This window comes from Sprattus sprattus (genome assembly GCF_963457725.1).
Source record: "Sprattus sprattus genome assembly, chromosome: 9".
In the NCBI taxonomy this organism is placed as follows: domain Eukaryota; kingdom Metazoa; phylum Chordata; class Actinopteri; order Clupeiformes; family Clupeidae; genus Sprattus; species Sprattus sprattus.
Window position 1 is genome coordinate 16,803,127 of NC_137928.1, and position 17,719 is coordinate 16,820,845.

A 17,719-nucleotide genomic window follows, 5' to 3' on the forward strand; every position below is an offset into this window, starting at 1 on the left:
TACGCATGTATGTATGTTACAACCACCCATTGAATCCTGTGTGGTATCCAGGAAATATAGTACTTAGTAGAATGTAAAGTAGTAATTGCAGTTACAAAGATTAATCTGATAAAAATCTTGGTCAAGCAGCATTAGACTCAACATGAAATGGCCAACAGCAGACACCATGCCATTGCTACAGTTTCTGATACCATTAGGAACTAGATAGTTTACTGATGGTTCAGTTTGATGATCAAACCCGAAGCTTCAGACAGCTTACAGACCGCTGTTGACATCATAGCACAGCCAACACCAGTCTGATAAGCTATCTGACTGAATGGGATGCACTTACGATCGTTTCAGAGGGGGAAAAGTTGAAATCCCAACAGCAAACTTCAACAGCTGGATGTTAAAGCAAACTTAACTGAGATGCCCCTTATCAAAACAAATAAAACCTTGACTGTTACATTAAATACCATTATTCTGTCACACATTTTCCTTTAACATACATAATCCAACTACAATTAGTTGCAATACTTACCCCTTGATCCTACCATGAAGTCACATCATGAAGAGTTCCACAGATATTTCATCGCCCCACTGGTCAATTATGTGTAGGTTTTTGCATGAATCTTACTACACTCTACATTAATGGTTCCAATTCTACTATGTTTCTACAAATAGTCTTTATTAGAAACAATAAATCCAGACAGTGAAACAAGACAGATTGAGGCAGTTTTATAGAATCTGTTAACATGTTAAGTCTAACTGTACAGGTTTAAAATGGCCATATATTAGATATTTATTACGTAGTCACTATGAGTATTTTATTATGTGTCAAGATTTTACTTCTGTTCAGACATCAAAATGCATGTCAGCCGTGTCAAAAAATGATAACTATTTACACAATGTGCAAAAATGGTAAAATACCACGTTGACCGGATTCAATATTGCTATATTTGATGAACAATTATTATCAATGACAATATAACAAAGAGAAAACATTACCCAAGAAAAACCCTCACTCTGCATGTACTCATTCCGACAGACATAGAACTAACATCTAACCATTCACACAGTTAAGCACAGAAGAAAATTAAATAAAATCAATCTAGTGATTAAGATCGGTTTTCACTTCAATAGAAGCATCTTCCCCATCGTTGCATAAGGCATAGGGCAACACCTTCAGTAAACTGCTGCCTATGCTAGTCTGCAAGGTCCTGATAAGACGATAATGAGTAGAACATTTAGTGTGTAAATCATACAATCACCCACTCACCTGACAGACAGCTGAAAAAAGGGGCTGCAGAAACTTAAGGGACCCAATGTCAGAAAAATAAGCACAAATGGAGTAGGCCCTCGTTTGCCGGTTTTAGCTTCTTCAAAGTTTTTTTTTTTCTTTATTCTTGTTTTAAGCATCCTGGTGGGAGCAGGAAGTGTTACGTAGGTGAGTCTATCACTTGGTTTTCTCCTCACAGTATTTCTTCTGCTGGATGCGTTTAGCATAGCTCTGTGCCATAGAGTTAAGGATAGAGACAATAAAGTAGCAGACCATGACGAGGACGACTTTTTCAAACACCCAGGCCAGCCAGTTCTCTCCCTGTGTAGACAAAGCAGGAACACCTCTCAATATTTAAAAACCTTAAACTATGGCTCACAAATCACTGGCTAAAATGCTGTGCTTAGATACTCATCAGGGAATACACAACATATGGCCTGGTCTGATTGGAAAGCAAAACTAACAAGAAAGGCAGCTCTTCAACTTGGTTCAAGAGCTTCTCCATGCTCAGCCCCTGCCTTTTCTACCCCTTGCTTTTAAACAATGACAGCATTTCTCTAGAAAGGAAGCTTGATGAAAACTGAAAATCTTTGGCCAACACCAGTACTTATAGATAAGATGCTAAAACAGCTAGCCCAGACAATGGAACCTCAATTAGACAAACACAAGCTTCTGAGATCTCTTTGCCCCCGAGATCTTTGTCCCTAACTACTTCCCTGCCAAACAAAAGACAGGCCTGAGCTTACCGCAGGAGTGCCCTCTCCAGCCCGATGGTGCAGCTTGTCTCTCTGGGCCTCTAGATAGTGTTGGAAAGGCTTCTGAAGGGATGGACCAAACCTTGGAATAGCACTGTGGAGAGAGAAAAGAACAAGAATCACCACTTACCCAAGCCGAACCTCGAAGAGGAGCATGGGAGAATCAAAGATCCCCTGCATCTCTGAGAGCTAAGAGTGGCCTCTTTCTGATGTCCCACTCCTACTGAAGTGTGCCGATGCAACTGCTGACAGAGCTCTGACAGCCCCTCACTTATAACACTGGTGGTTCCTGTGAAGACTGGTTTCAACCAATTAATGGGGAAGTGAGTCGTTCCTGTGTCATCACTGCCTTATAGGCACCACCCAGATGAGGGAAGGCGTGTTCCTCCAATACCAACACAGCCCATATTAGGAACCGGTCTCAAACCCAAAGGAAAAGATGACATTGACACACTAGTCTCAAAACCTCAGTCAATGGCCCAGTGACCCAACAAGGCACCTTGTCATCTTCAAAACGAGCAATGTGCCATTAGAGTGCTTCAAAATATGTGACACCCTCAAACCAACCATCATACCAACACCAAAAATCCAGAACCGAATGACCTAATTGTAAACGTACCATACCGTGTCTGATAGGCACTGTCACTCCGACATACTTCAATTTTAATATTGCTGCAAAACAAGGCATTTCTTGGCAACATATGACTCACCCAGCCTCTTGCTGTCATCATCAGAGTCATGACACTGAGTCAGCAGCACTCTTCAGAATGCTTATCACAGAACCACTGTGCCATACCCTCTCTTCCCAGATACTAGATACTACTGAATCCTGGACCTCTACAAACAAATCACATTCAGGGACTACATCTGCTCCACACACAAAATTGTAATCAGAAATTATCCCCTTTCTATATAAGCAAAAGTAATTGAGACAAATAGGATGACATCATCCAGTGAATTTTCCATTTACAGAAATTGATGGTTGGACATGCTGACAACCAAAGAAAATGCATGGGAAAGCCATTCAAGGTCCCTATCTGACTCCAAAAGGCACTGTACAAGAGAGAGCATTCTGACTAGTGTCTCAGGTTCACATTAGGTGAAAACCCAAGCTGCTACTGAGGTTTCAATAGCTGTAACTCAACCATCATCTGACTCATTTTCCAGTCCATCTGAAGCTGTATGATGCCATCGTGTACGCCACATCAGGATCCGCTCCACTCACAACACAACACATAGGAAAAGCACATTGGAGTCGGACGTGTTGCTTCTTGTGAACTGCTGTGAGGGTACAAATACATGCCTGGAAAAATAAGCATAATGTCACAGTAACTGTAGTAGAGTTTAGTTCTGCATACACAAGCTGCATCTCCAGTGCAGTGCGGTGGGGCTAGTGGGGTTAAGGGCCACACTCATATATGACTCGTAGGTGCCAAGCAGGGTGGTGATGCCATCCACCCATGGGCTGCTGATTCATCCCGGTCACCACAGCTAACACAGCTTCAATAACGTCTTAGCTAGCAGCAAAAATAAGGCAGCCGAATGCATCATCATCTTGTGATACACATAAATGAAGATTTCCGCTGTCCTTTTCTACCATTTACCATGATATCAGTGTTCCATTCAAAAATATGACATCATATTAGTCAAAGGACAATTGTTCAGATATTTAAATATATTACAAATAATATATATATATTATATTTACCAGCTTTTTAATAATTTCATGAGGTTTGAAGATCCTAACCATTCTGCCTCAGAGCCTTCTTTTGTCCATGCATGATGTCAACTACATAATGTACATTTGTTTAATCTAGAGTGTCTTAGATTTTATAAAAAATATTATATTATATAAATATTTTTGACTACATTTATATAAAAACAACTACAAATAAGCAGACGACAGAAAACAGCAAGTCATGTGGGAAAAAAAGTTGTCTGTATTTTGCAATGTCTTAGTATCCACGTATATGGGACACACCCATTTTCAGATCTTACAAATCTCTCAATGCAAGGTCTTATGACCACATTTGTAGAGTGTAAAAGTATGAAGCTTTTTTTCATAAACTTTCCTCCTAACAGGATTTAAATAGGAGTGAACATTAACTACTGTATTACTACTATTTAGTACTGTAGCCTGAATGAATAAAAAGTATCACATCAGTTGTATGTGTGTCAATGCCACAGCAACCTTTTGGAAATACAAATTAAAGTACATGAAGAGTCTAGTTTGAGATGGGCAAAGGTGCCATAGGCATCTTATCAGTTCAAGCCCAAACAGCTCATATGTGGGAAATAAACCTGTAGTGCTAACAGCATAGTTGAATAGCTGGTAAAAATAACAATAATAATAATACGAATTGTAGATAAAAGTATGGTTTCACCACAGGTATGTGGTGTGATGAATTATTTTATGAACATACCTACCACCATACTACTAAATTACACAAATCAACAAACAAACTAAAATTACATAAATATCCACTTTTAAAATTACCTGGACTTGATGCTACCTCGTCTATTTAATGAAGATAGTATTTATTTTGATGATTTGTTAAATAAAACATTTCAATGTAATAAGAAAAAGTTTCACAATGTCAATTCATTTAGTTAGAAGTATTCAGGGTTCACGAAATGTAAATCTGTTGTGGCCATGCCAGTACACAAAATCTAAATTACCAAAGTATGGATGTCGATGTTGGCACCACTCTGAACTCTAAAAAAAACATCAACTGGATAGACACTCAAATACTAAGGGACTAGTCAGCTTCCAGCGGATGATCTTAAGCCTTGTCACTGCCTCTCAGACAGATAAGTGAATGATCTGGGCCTACAAACTCATCACTAGATGTGGGTTTTCTGCAAACGGTTGAGTTTGCAAAATTTCATGCCAATAATGATTAGGGATGAGGTGAAGATGACTGACGGCTCTCACTTGATGTGGCATCATGCTATAATTTCTATCCAGACATCCCACAGAATGACTTATACATAATGAACTCCAGAGAGGAAGTTTAACCATAATTACAATAAAATCAGATTTAGGAGTACCTGGGGAGTAACCCATTCTACAATTTTAGACTAATTTAGTCTATCTACCAATCATATGCAAAACTATGATGTTCTTACTGATACAATTTTCCCTCTGTGAGAACATTGATTACTCACCCCAAAAGTGACACCATCTGCTCCACTATGTGCTTGCTGAAGGTAATGATAACAAACAGTTTCTGTGGGAAAAAGAAGAGTTGTGGACACAGGACTTCAGACAGTGATTCAACAGTGAGCATTACTATTCTTAGAGGGAGACAATGTTAGCCTGACAGGGCCATGGCTGCAGTGGGCAATACTCCGCACGAGACATGCCTGCCAGCCTTGGACAGGATATGACATGAGAAGCCTGGGGGCCCACACACAAAGGCCCCTAAGAGAGCGGTGGAAGCCGTGTGAGATGGCAACCTGATGCAGGTCACACTGTGTGTGTGTGTGTGTGTGTGTGTGTGTGTGTGTGTGTGTGTGTGTGTGTGTGTGTGTGTGTGTGTGTGTGTGTGTGTGTGTGTGTTTTTCTTTGGACTGCCTTTGATGGTTAGAGTTGCATTCACACAGTCTGGAGTGCGATTAGTCACTCACTGGTGTGGGTTCAACAAGCAGAGTCAAAGACACCCCCCATCACGGGAAATCTTGGTTTGATGTGTTCAATTAAAATACATTCCATTTAATTTGAATGGAGATTCTTTAAACAAACGCATGGGGTCACAATTTATACAATCCAGATCACTTTGAAAAGCCATGTATAAAACTATCTGATTCAAATCTGGGTTCACTTTGTTTGGATTTGGTGGACTTTGTTTTAAAACAATCCTTCTTTTATGTCTCGTTTCCTGACATTAAGGAGACCACCAGCAGGCAGACTTTCCCCTAAACAGTGGTACAAAAGCCAATTTGAAAACCACAGCCATATACTGGTCATACCACCAACACTGTTCCTATTATAATTATGTTATGATATTTGTTAGGTTCCTAAAAGTACTCTAGACTGGGGCAAATACATAAAAAACAAAAGCATTTATATTTTGGGAATTCCATTTTAAAGTCGTCACTAAACGCAGACAGACACCAAATCTACTACATATAATTAAAGACTTATTAAAAAAACTAAATGGGCTTACCTGGATGTGCATCTTGACAATTGCTTTCCCTATGAGAGTTGCTCCAAAGAAGGTCCAGAAAGGTACCAAGAAATGACCACATGTGATTCCAGCGAGATCAAACAGGGGGTTTGGAATCTACCAAGAGGGATACAAGTGACAAACATAACAGAGTTTGCATGTAAAATATAGTCAAAGGTCTAAAGTAGATCTACTAGATTAAGTATCATCTGACATTTCCTTTCAGTATCTACCCATATAAATGACGGGTTACCACACTCAATGGAATAGCCAGTAAACACATTATTAATGAGGAACATATAAACTTACGGATGCACAAGCAAGAATTCCAAAGAAGCCTACTCTCTGGACCATGTTCTGTACAGCTAGTTTAGCTCTTGTTGCAAAGTCCTGAAAGGTAACAAACAAGGCAAGGCAACTTCATTTCCAAAACACTTCAATGTGGTGAAGTGCTTCACAAAGGCAACTTTAAACACAGACATGAAAAACAAATAAATTAAGACAAACAACAATAAAAAAAAATAAAAAAAAGAAATTACACAAGATCACCAACAGTCATTTTTAAATCCTTTATAAAAGTCTACATATAAATTGAAGGTATATAAAGCAAAGGACTATTGCACTTATCCACCCTCACATTTCTAAACAATATCTTATAAGCAACTGTATCCATTATCAGCAAAAGCCTTAACATTATGTATAGGTCTTTAAATTCCTCTAATTATATGCATCGGGGGTAAAAAAACAACATTTCAATTAAATATGCCAAGATGTCTAAGTACCACTTTCAGACAAAAAAAGGTCTTGACCAGCATCTCTAGGTGGCATTTTCAATGTGAAATAAATAGCACACTGCAGTTAAGATGGCCTCTGCCAATTCAGTCACATGGCACTCTCATTAAGACCGTGAACTATGGCGATACTGACCAAGGACTCACAGTATGGCCGGAATGTATGTCTCGGTTTACAGCCAAACTTCCTCTAGTTATTAAACCCTGCTGTGTCCAAAACCTCTACAGGGGAGCATGACACATACAGCAGGGGAGGTGGGGTACAATCAATAGGGCGTTTGTGGAAACCCAACTGACAGCACCTCAAACAAGCTTAATCTAAATCCCACTGAGTAACAAAGGGGCCCCCCCCATGCTGACTTGGAGATTGTGTGAGGGCAGCCCGTATGGCTCATGTTTAGCAGCTGACAATCTGGAGCACTCTGGGAGAAAGAGGAGAGCACCTCAAGGGTCCAGTCTCCACTAACAGGCTATGATTAAAGGGAAGCTTTGCACTCTGACTCACCATCTGTTTAAATGGGTTTACTGGAAGTCAGGGGAGGGGCTTTCAGTGGAAGTCATGTGATCAGGGTGAGCCAACCGTAGCACAGGAAGGCTTCCATAGCTGGACATGGTTGGTGGGAAGGGAAGTACCTCAGGCAGTGATTTTATATGTGTACTGTCTTTGTGTCGTCTTCAGGGAGATTACATCAAGTTCACACGGCCTTGTGTCTATCAGCCTCTCTACCTTTTTCTCAAGGACATGTGTTACTGCTCTAAGCAGACAAGAATAAACTTCCACTGCAGCCCACCTATTCTTTAACTACTGTCTTTGTTCCAGTACATTCCATGATCGCATTCATCCTTTGATCGGTGTGCTGTGCAAGTACCCCTCTCCTTTGTTCTCCTGACTGAGGCTACTGTATTAGCCCTTCCTCTCGCTGCCGGAAAACTCAGATGTTTCACCACTTCATTATTCTGTCTGGGCTCAGTCCAGAAGAGGACAGCTCTGATTCAGCCCCCGCAACCGTTAAAAGAGAGAGGCAGAAAAGGAGGGAGAGAGAGGCCTGTCATGTGGAGCGTGTGAGAGCAGGGCAAAGGGAGTGTGCTCACCTGGGCTGTCTCAGCCTGCCCCAGCATCTCCTCGAATTCCTCGTAGTCTTCATCATCTGGCTCAGCTCCTGAGAGCCGGGCTGCCCGGGCCATGAAGTACGGAGGCAGCTCGCCGATGGCCGTGCCCGCCCCCTGAACACACACACAAAAGCCAGCAAACATTGCGAATCAATAACCAGAGCAAAAAGCTTCATCAGGTTTTCTCTGTTGTGTTGTTCTTCTGTGTTTTATTGTGTGTAAAAAAAAAACATACTCCTGCCTAAAAAGTTTGCATCAATGGATTTTCCATGTAAATGCGCTCCATCTAATTTTTTCCTGCCCATCACCACAGACTTTGAATCTCTCACCACCCGACAATTTCAATCTGAACCACAAGACTAGGCGGAGAGTGCATTCCTTAACCTTTCACCTAAGCAGTCTTGAAGAAGTGATTGTGTTTGACTGTTGGGGCCAGTAATGAGGGCCCATTGTTTGGTGGTGGTGGAGTTTTGGCTGGGGGCTGACTCACCCACATACAGGCCTCCAGTCGGACCTTGGACATGATGGTCCAGAGTGTGATGCTGCCATGTGCCACATCATCTGGGCACACAATCTGGTCGGGGTAAGGCGGCTCGGGGAAGTTGACTGAGCCGCACTCGTATGCAGCCAGGGTGACCGAGGCGATGTGCGGACCCTGAGGAGGACAGAGAACAAAAGGAAACTGAGGGTGGATGCACATCAATGAAAAAACAAACTGACAAGGGGGAATCTTTCAACATAAAACAGGGGATGACTTAAAGCAGTGGTTCTCAACCTTTTTTGCTCCATGACCCACATTTTTAGATAACAGTGCAGTTGCGACCCAACAATTAATATCAGCATGAATCATCAGGCCAATAATTTAACAATTGTATTATTATTTTATTATTATGATAACTACCACTACTAATACTCTACCACTGTTTAACCATTGGAAACACATGCAACTGTTTAAAGTCAGGATCAGTTATGCAATCATGGACTTCTGAACTTCTTTGAACAAAAATGGACTTTAGCCATACATTTTCAACTTTTTAAATTAGGAAATTATGAACTTACATGTTCAACTTCTTAAGAAGTATCCATGGACTTACATATTCACCTTTTTAGTCAGAGATGGACTAACATGTTCCACTTATCACAGGACTTAGGTGGATTTTTTAAATGAGAAATCCTTACTTACATGCTCAACTACTTAATGAGAAATGGACATGTTCAAATAGTAAATGAGATCCCTGAATGTTTTCCTGTCATCGAGGCTGCCCCATCCGTTGTCACACCAACACACTTTGACCAGGAGAGCTGATTGAGATAAAGTATGTGTCCATAGCAGAAAAAAATCTCTTCTGCCTGCAGTGGTAAATGTTGGCAAATCTGAATTAAATAAGAACTGCTCTTCAAAGTCATCATTCCGAACATACTGCACGTAAACCAAGAGAATGGCATGGCTAGCCACGTCTGTGGATTCATCGAGTTGTAAGGCGATATAGTCAAAAGTGCAGATACGTTCAGTGAGCTACTGCTCAACATCATTTGACATGTCACATATCCTCACATGAACAGTGTCGTTTGTCACGGGAATTGTCTTTAAGTTCGCTGCTTCTTTTTCACCTATGAGTGTGCACAAATCGATGGCAACTTCTGCAACCGTATGGGACGTTTTGCTCTGAGCTAGCCGGTAGGAGACCTAAACAGTGATGGCACGTTAAAAAAAAATGTTTTTGTTTGTTTTGTTTTTTTGGGATGCCTCGAGGTTTTGGCTCATACGTTAAAAAAAAAGAAAGTCTTTATCTTTATAGAGAGTTGGCCTGCTTTGTTTCAAAATGAATCTGCAATTTCGAAGGCTTCAGGCTTTCATTAGCCAGTATTTCGTTGCATGGCACACACAACGGCGGGTGCTCACCATTCACGAAATACGTAAATCCATATTTCAGAAATACCGGGTCACACGCCTGTAAAACTCCCTCGAGAGCTGGAACTCGTTTTACACGTTGACTTTTTGCCTACACTAGTCGCGTTTAGACATTCTCCGGTCATGTCAGAGCATATTATTGCGCAATACATGTTGCATACATTTGAAATATCTTATATGCAAATTTGATTGGCTGAATGTTCGAACATGTTATCGTTAGATAGGCCTACATGCAAAACCATAACCGGCTTATAAAGTTTAATGTCAGAACTGGGGGCAGGGATTCCCTTATGGACAGAGGGAGCATCAGCTTTTTAATGCCTTCATACAGGTCCTGTATGCTGTAAGAAAATTCCAGATGACTATGTGAGACATCCCCATCTGGACAGCATTTAGCATTACCAAAAGCAAAACTTTGGGAAAAAGAACCCCCTCAGTTGCCTGCTTGGGTTGGAATGACTAAAATGGTCCTGACTATATACAAGATATCTGGACATACCAGGTTTTCATCCAACAGACAAAACTACTTTACATTGGTATCGCAGGCCAGTAAAACGCATCGTCTCTATCCTCAAAGACTTCTGATTGTATGTGGCTTCATGGCACTTATTTGTCATTATTTCGACCTCATTTTTCTTCAGATTATAACTAGTGTTTAGGTATGCAGTAATCAGAGTCATGTGCATGGTGTGGCTCACATTCAAATATAATTTCAAAGGGGACTCCTCTATTCAGTTTGTCTTCTACACTTAATTTTAAAAATGTGTGTGCTTGCAATCAACCTCTCCCACTCCCACCACATTCTGTCAGCCTGACGCTATTTTCTTGGTATGTGGTAGGGATTTAATGTCTGACCCTGAAGACCACTAACGCATAGTTCCTGAACCTCCTACAAAGAGCCTCCTGCAATGGCATAACCTCACCTTTGAGGAAGGCACATTCAAATGGTGGCTCTGTCTAGACCCCTTCTTTTAAGGAACATAATTTATGGGTGCAGCTGTGCTTTGCAGCCAAGGCTACAGAAGTCTGTCTTTTTTCTATGGGTCATTACTGAAAAAATAAGTGACTTTTGATGCCCAAATACTGAAGCACTTAAGTGAAACAATCATTCTGTAATGGTGATAGAAATTTCATTCACTCTACAGTGCACTAAAAAAAGAGTGCATGTGAACCACAAATTGTAGTATACAGACAATGTACACTGTATCCTCTCCAGTGAGCAACAATTTATTGCAAGGTGAAAAACTGCAGAAGACTGGCCATTCGTTATTTGCATGTAAGCAGAGACATTATAAGTGAGGAGGCAAATCACTGACGGGGAAATTAATGGTGGATTCCGAAAAACCGCTGAATGAATTTGGAGGTCCTGTCCTGTATAAACAGACACATCACATCGTAGGAAACAGCATAACTGACGTTTCGCCTCACCTGAAAGTTCTGCTTATTTGCATTGTTACCATAGCAATAGCCGAGAAATTGTGTCTGCGCAGTGGGCAAGACAACATGAAGAATAAGGTCTTTTTAAACCTTATTTGATTGTTTGTTTGTTCATGTCATATTTAAACACGGATTCATGTGATGACCACTAAATGTTTGTTTGACTATCCTATGTGGAGTAACAGGTCTTTCCCCATTCATTTAAATAGGAGCTTGGTCTTTTTTGCCCAAAATAGTAGCCCAGAGGCGTTGCAACGATGGCTGCCGAGTGGCGAGACTTGCCAATATCTGCCATTGTTTTAATATATGATTCCCTTACATAGTAAACTCAATATATTTTTCAATATGTGGTATAATGAGTGAGTGAATAATTGAACATTCCAAACACATCTTTACAGTTTGGGAAATCCAATGAAGTAGCCCACTTCCTTTTTAAATGTTCGTCAGAACCGAGCAGATAAGACATGCCACGTATTCATTCCTTTCTCACAGTGAGTAACTGACCAGTCTTGAGAAAGAGGTCTTCAAAATACTGGGGAAGTACCACTCGCTAGATACGAACTGGCTCATGTCCTCATGAAACAGGCCATTTCATTGTAAGTGGCCAAAGTCTATTGCAATTCAAGACGTGACCAAGCTGACACAAAGGTCATTCTACGAATCAAAAAAAGGCAATCCTCCAAAAATCCATGAATATTCAAAGTGACTGTGGAAATATTTTCGTGGCAAACATTGCTCACATTACAACTCAAGTAATCTCACAATTGACATACAGTGTCAAACTTGTACTGTGTAGTATGAAAGCTGTGTCTGAGCTGAACCACTGAATAATGAGTGTGCTGGTCACCACAACCGCTTCCTGAGAAGGAAGTGTGCTTATATTAAATGCAGTGTCAAGACAGGAAGAGCAACCCCTTCCACGTAGTGGATTTCTTACACCAGAGGTGATAACTGATGGACTATCGGAGACTCCACCCTCCAAAAGGGTGCTTTTTCAGACAGGACATCGCACTCCCTGCATACTGCACTTTGTAAGTAGTACATTGCATGCACCATCTGGAGTGGGGGTTCAACCGACGTAGATTATGATCTAATCCTGAATGAAGTTCAACCCCCTCCCAAGACCATGGGAACAATAGACTCTACAGTAGACCACAGGTTTTTTTATTTAAAATGAGAAATATATTAAAATGGAACTCTTTTGTACACTAGTTATACTTCATACATCTTCCATGGTGCCTACACATTGGGTATTCTGCACCCTGATAGCTGCTTGGAACCATTTTGGGATGAAGTCAAAACCCCTTAGTGTTTTACCCACTCCGATAGACACACTCCTCCTATGACTGGCAAAACACCACACTTCATAAATACTCCCCATCAAATGAACTAACTCTCTATGAAGCAGAGACCACAACAAACTAAATTAGTTTACCAGCAGCACTGTCTAAAAAGGTCACTGCTGAGTCTACATGCGGTATTTCCAGAGCCCAGGTCTGGAGTTGCACATTGAGTGCAACAGCATGTCCCTGCGTGACAGAGAGGCTCAGTGATGGCTCAGCACTGCCTTCTGGGCAGATGTATTTCTGTCCTGTGCGACCACTGCTGTTGTGAGGGGTAGGATGGTGGGGGTATCATGTGAAAGGCTCACCCACACATCACCTCCCTCCAAAACCAGTCGCATGAACAAGAGTTGATGACTCTACGTGAAGTCACCAAGATGAGTAGACACATTTTCTCAGATTATGTGCAGTGAGATGAGGGGTACCTCCTAGTACTCCTCACTGACTATATTTCATTGGTGTCACCATCATGAAAGACCTTGCAACATCAGGGATAATAGACGTACACAACACAGGTCCTTAATAAGACACCGGTCCGCTCATGTCAAGACCACAATGCAATACCAGCAGGTCTGCCAGTCAGGCCTTTTTACATTCAGAACAGGGAGGTTTTTAACTATCAGGGTGCTGCTTGTCGCACCACTGTTTGGCTTTTTTCAGATCAAGTTGCCAACAAACAAGCCACCACAACAGCACACACATAAACTCACTTATCCAGATTCACTCCATTCAACTAATTTCTCCCTGCTAACATTCTATAGTGGTGCCACTAGAAAGTGGGAAAAGTTTTCAGTCTAGAATCTATTCCATTTCACACACATTCTTCCATTCTCTTAAAAAAAGAAGAAGAAAGAACTGTAATGAGCTACAGCATACAGGGAATCGCCATTGATGACTTGAATCTCATATTTTCCGTCTAGGACTTTTCAATTGCTTAAAAGTATTGTCCAGTCCATTTTCCTTCTGGAAATTTCAATGATTACCCATTTGCTTGTTCTGTACTTCACTTTACATAAAGGTATCTATCAAAAGAAGATGTTATTGTAAGTATAATAAAGTTCAGAATGACTGGAGTATGTGATATGAAGTTTATCAGGCAGTAGAACGGTCATAGTTCTTCACTCTCGCGAAACAAGAAACAGTTATTACAGATCAGTATCCCAACATCTCAGAATGCTCATGTGTAAAGTGGACACTTTCGCTTCCTCGTCTGTCACATTGCTGAGACACATTCACACTGCAGGAAGGGAAGAGAACCCTTTCTCAATCACAGAAATGCGTCTCATGCCTTGGCCACAATCAAACATTCCTTTCCTGTCAAGGTTTTGTTTGCGTCAAAAGGATGTTGGTGAACAGTGTGCACTGACCACAGACTGCAATGGAAACCCTGTTTCCAGTGAAATTAAATTTTTCAACTCCTAATTGTTATCATTATGCCTGATAAAATGCTTACAAATGATATTCAAGAATACCACAAACGTATCAATTTAAATCTGGAAATGAAACTTAGATGTGTTATCTTACTGTTCTCTGGAATATGTTTTCCTTTACTGTTTATGATACATGGTACATTACATTCTACAAGATAAAACAAAGAATTTTGAAAACTTCAATATAACTTTTTAAGACTGTTATTCTATTATTTTAAGCCTAGTATTTTCCATGCAAATGTATTTCTTATAAATATATACATTTTCAAAGCATTTATAAAGATTAGATATATTATATTATGTATGTATTGTTATACTCCTCTTATTTTGTAATGATTGTGATTTTTTTTGTCTCATCTGCCATCATTCTTTTTCATTCATTATGTTTTCATTTTGTTCTACATTTGTATATTTTCTGTAAATTGCTTTGAATAAAAACATCTGCTAAATAACTAAACCTAACATTTGGTAATCTGGAAGAAGGTACAAAAATGTATGATAGGGAAACCAAACCACATACCAAGCTCATGGACTTTACATTTGTGAATTCCAATAATGAATTATTGCAAAAATCTAAGGTTGCTACAAAATATTGTACACTCATGATTAGGTTCTAAAAACAACTGGGATATACAATATCTAGATATATAGTGCTTACAATTATGCATAAAACCATATAGCCAAAGATGCAATAATTAGAACAGACACAGTCACACAGATGATCTTACCAGGTAAAGCAGGAAGGTGTGCAGTCCTGTCCCAAGGCCTACTGAGGACAGGATACCCAAGCCTACCCAGTAGCCACACCACAGGAACCTTTTCTCCATATACTGTATATACTTGAGCAAACAAAAATCATAATATATAAACAAAGCAATACAGCCTCAAAAAAGATAAAATCATGTTAGAGGTTTTTTTTTCTCCTCAGGCATATGGATGAATGTAAACAAGTAGACTGTCTGATGCTTTTGCTGACTGCTAATTGTTTAACCAGATTTGTAAAAATGTAACGAGGCATCAGTAAGCCTTATTGTTGGGTCATATTATGCATTAACAACAACACACAAATAATTTGCAACAGAGACTTATCCCTACCTTCTGATGTGCTCCATCTACGGAGTAGGCCATTGAGAAAATAGATAATAATAAAAGGAATAACAAAACTGTGCCACGTCGTTTCCATAATCTGAACAGGGGACAACAGAAAAGCCAGTTAATCAACAGTACTGAGGCACTGTGCTGAAGAAGTCAATGAAAGTCTTTTCAGTCGCTTCCAACGTACTTAAGTGTCCACTCTTTCAAGGTGATCAGAGTTTCTAGAAATGAATACTGTAGGGTTTGGACAGGTCTCTTCCACAGGACCAGCGACAGGCGCTCTTCTCTGTCTTGCTGCTTTCTATCCCGAACGGAGGAATCTGGATGAGAAAAGCAGGACACTTTGCAGATCAAGAGCTATGTAGAATATGGACATTCAGTGCATTATTAACCTTACAATGATGAGGGAATAGGAAAAAAAAAAACAATAGAGATCAAGTAGGTTTCTACTAGAATGTTAGCAAATAAAAAGACGGCAATAATGTGCCATGATTAATTACTGATTGTGCTGATTTATTAAGAACATGTCATCCCCAAAGTTTGCATAATCATTCATCTACCTGGACTCCTGGACAATTTAAACAACATTCTGCCAACCTGTGAAATTTCCATTTTGCTTTTCTTTGGCTCCAGCGCGTTTCTGTGTTCCTTCACTGTCTACTCCATTTTCAGCCATCTCATTGACTTGGTTAGGGTTCAGAAACCTGTAAACACGTTTTACAACAACTTTAGATAAAGTCCCTTTAATAGCATTGGACGTTCCAGGGTACTAGACTCATAGTCCACAAGGTCACCTCGTGTACAGCAATGGATGGCGCTTGTCTTTCAACACGGAAGCTGATGAAAAACCTTCCTCGTACTTTAAACCCAGATAGCTAGATAAGAGAGATGAGTAACTCACGCTACGTTGCCAAATATGTCAATAATAGCACGTTTGCCAACGTCCTAGTGTAGTCAGTGGTAAAGTCATCACATTTTATGTACCTAGCTATAGGCAATATATCTCTATAATTTATAAGGAGCATAATCAATTAATGTAAGGACTGGTCATGTTACTTTGTTGAGCAGTTAACGTAAGGGACCAACGCCAACCAAACTCAAGTGCAAGCAGATGTATAAGCCATTTACTGAAACCGGTTACTAGGTCTGTCAGTCGGTAACGTCATGCTAGCTATCTAAGAATTAAATTACCTGACTAACCAGCTAGGATTGCTAGTTAGAAATGTTAGCGTGATGTTCTACTCCCTGTTATGTTGTTATTCGAAGCGATGTATAGTTCAATTGAAATGCATGCTTTATGACAGCACAATCATTACTTTAACTTTATAGGTAAAAACCCAACCCCACATGCCCAGAACATATAAATAGGACGTATCAACTCAGTAGCTAGCTGCTAGGCTAATGTTAACGCTAAGTAGCCGGTTGATAAGGGTTGGCAAGATGAACGCGTTGTGGGATTTAAAGCAGACGTGACGCTAAAAGGACATTTCCATACATTTGAAAAATGGCATTAACGTGGCTGTCCGGCAATAACCGTTAATATGTGGCCTGAATGCACAGTCATACCTTATTTCCTCGGCGAGTCCAAGTTAACCGACGCAGCTAAAACACGCTACAACGACGGAGCACGTGACCGGAAACTCACGTTCATTCATGCGACCAGATATCTATATTCTATGGAGGAATTTTGGTGGAAATTGTTTTAGCTGTAGAGGGAAATATATCGGCGTATATATTATCCACCAAGTACATTAATAGATAAACACAGGACTTAATACATACATATATCATCTAGTAAATACCGATATACATTTTCCAGTTGTTTATTACAGTACTTATTACATTATATTTGTATGTGTTCACACAGGATGAAGGATGTGTATCAGGGCGGTTCTAATTGCTCTGCAGCAGAATTGCACGTAGTTCCGTACTTGTACCCAGTGGTTTTCTCTGGAAACAAGATATGAAACATTATGAAGTCACCACAGATCAGTTCCGTTAACCATTTAAACTGTCACTCCTCTCCTCCATTCAAAATCATTTTGTAATTCAACCATGAGGAGCAGACATAGCTAGTAGTTCAGGCAAAGTAACCCATTTTGGAGCCAAAACTAGATTTCATTGTAAAAAAAAAAAAATCAGCATCGATCATTTCTATGGGGTGAAAAAAACATACTTAAAGTCCTAAGAAAACTACGGAGCCGGTGAAAAAAAAAAAAACCTTTCTGGTGCCCACGCAAAACTTTCTCGTGCCCACCAGAAACTTTCTCGTGCGCACCTGAAACTTTCTGCCAGCGTGCATTTGAAACAGTCTTACAGACTGCAGGCTGCAGAAAACATGGCAATTCATGAATTAGTGCACCTTTATTTCAGTTTAGGACTGCACTACAAGGCTAGGCTATGTGACTTCAAACAGAGT

At 40.2% G+C, this 17,719-nt stretch overlaps 1 protein-coding gene across 1 annotated transcript; it reads right to left on the reverse strand.

Moving 5' to 3' along the window:
• Window positions 1-670: 670 nt before the first annotated feature.
• On the reverse strand, window positions 671-16,930 carry vmp1 (vacuole membrane protein 1). The gene is made up of 12 exons (XM_080844905.1): window positions 16,867-16,930; window positions 15,898-16,004; window positions 15,488-15,620; window positions 15,301-15,391; window positions 14,934-15,044; window positions 8,574-8,738; window positions 8,066-8,197; window positions 6,492-6,572; window positions 6,183-6,299; window positions 5,182-5,243; window positions 2,005-2,107; window positions 671-1,579 (listed from the first exon to the last, which is right to left on the reverse strand). The coding sequence occupies exons 2-12, from the start codon at window positions 15,974-15,976 to the stop codon at window positions 1,436-1,438; spliced, it is 1,218 nt and encodes a 405-aa protein (XP_080701031.1). The 5' UTR covers window positions 15,977-16,004; window positions 16,867-16,930; the 3' UTR covers window positions 671-1,435.
• Window positions 16,931-17,719: the final 789 nt, after the last annotated feature.

What these genes read in the sequence shown, in the direction of transcription:
- vmp1 (XM_080844905.1), bottom strand. Translation starts at nt 15,976, where the DNA reads ATGGCTGAAAATGGAGTAGACAGTGAAGGAACACAGAAACGCGCTGGA. An exon ending in GGCAGGCTGAGACAGCCCAG is followed by an intron (nt 6,573 to 8,065) that starts GTGAGCACACTC and finishes GTTACCTTTCAG; the next exon opens with GACTTTGCAACAAGAGCTAA. An exon ending in CAGATGGTGTCACTTTTGGG is followed by an intron (nt 2,108 to 5,181) that starts GTGAGTAATCAA and finishes CTCTCTCCACAG; the next exon opens with TGCTATTCCAAGGTTTGGTC.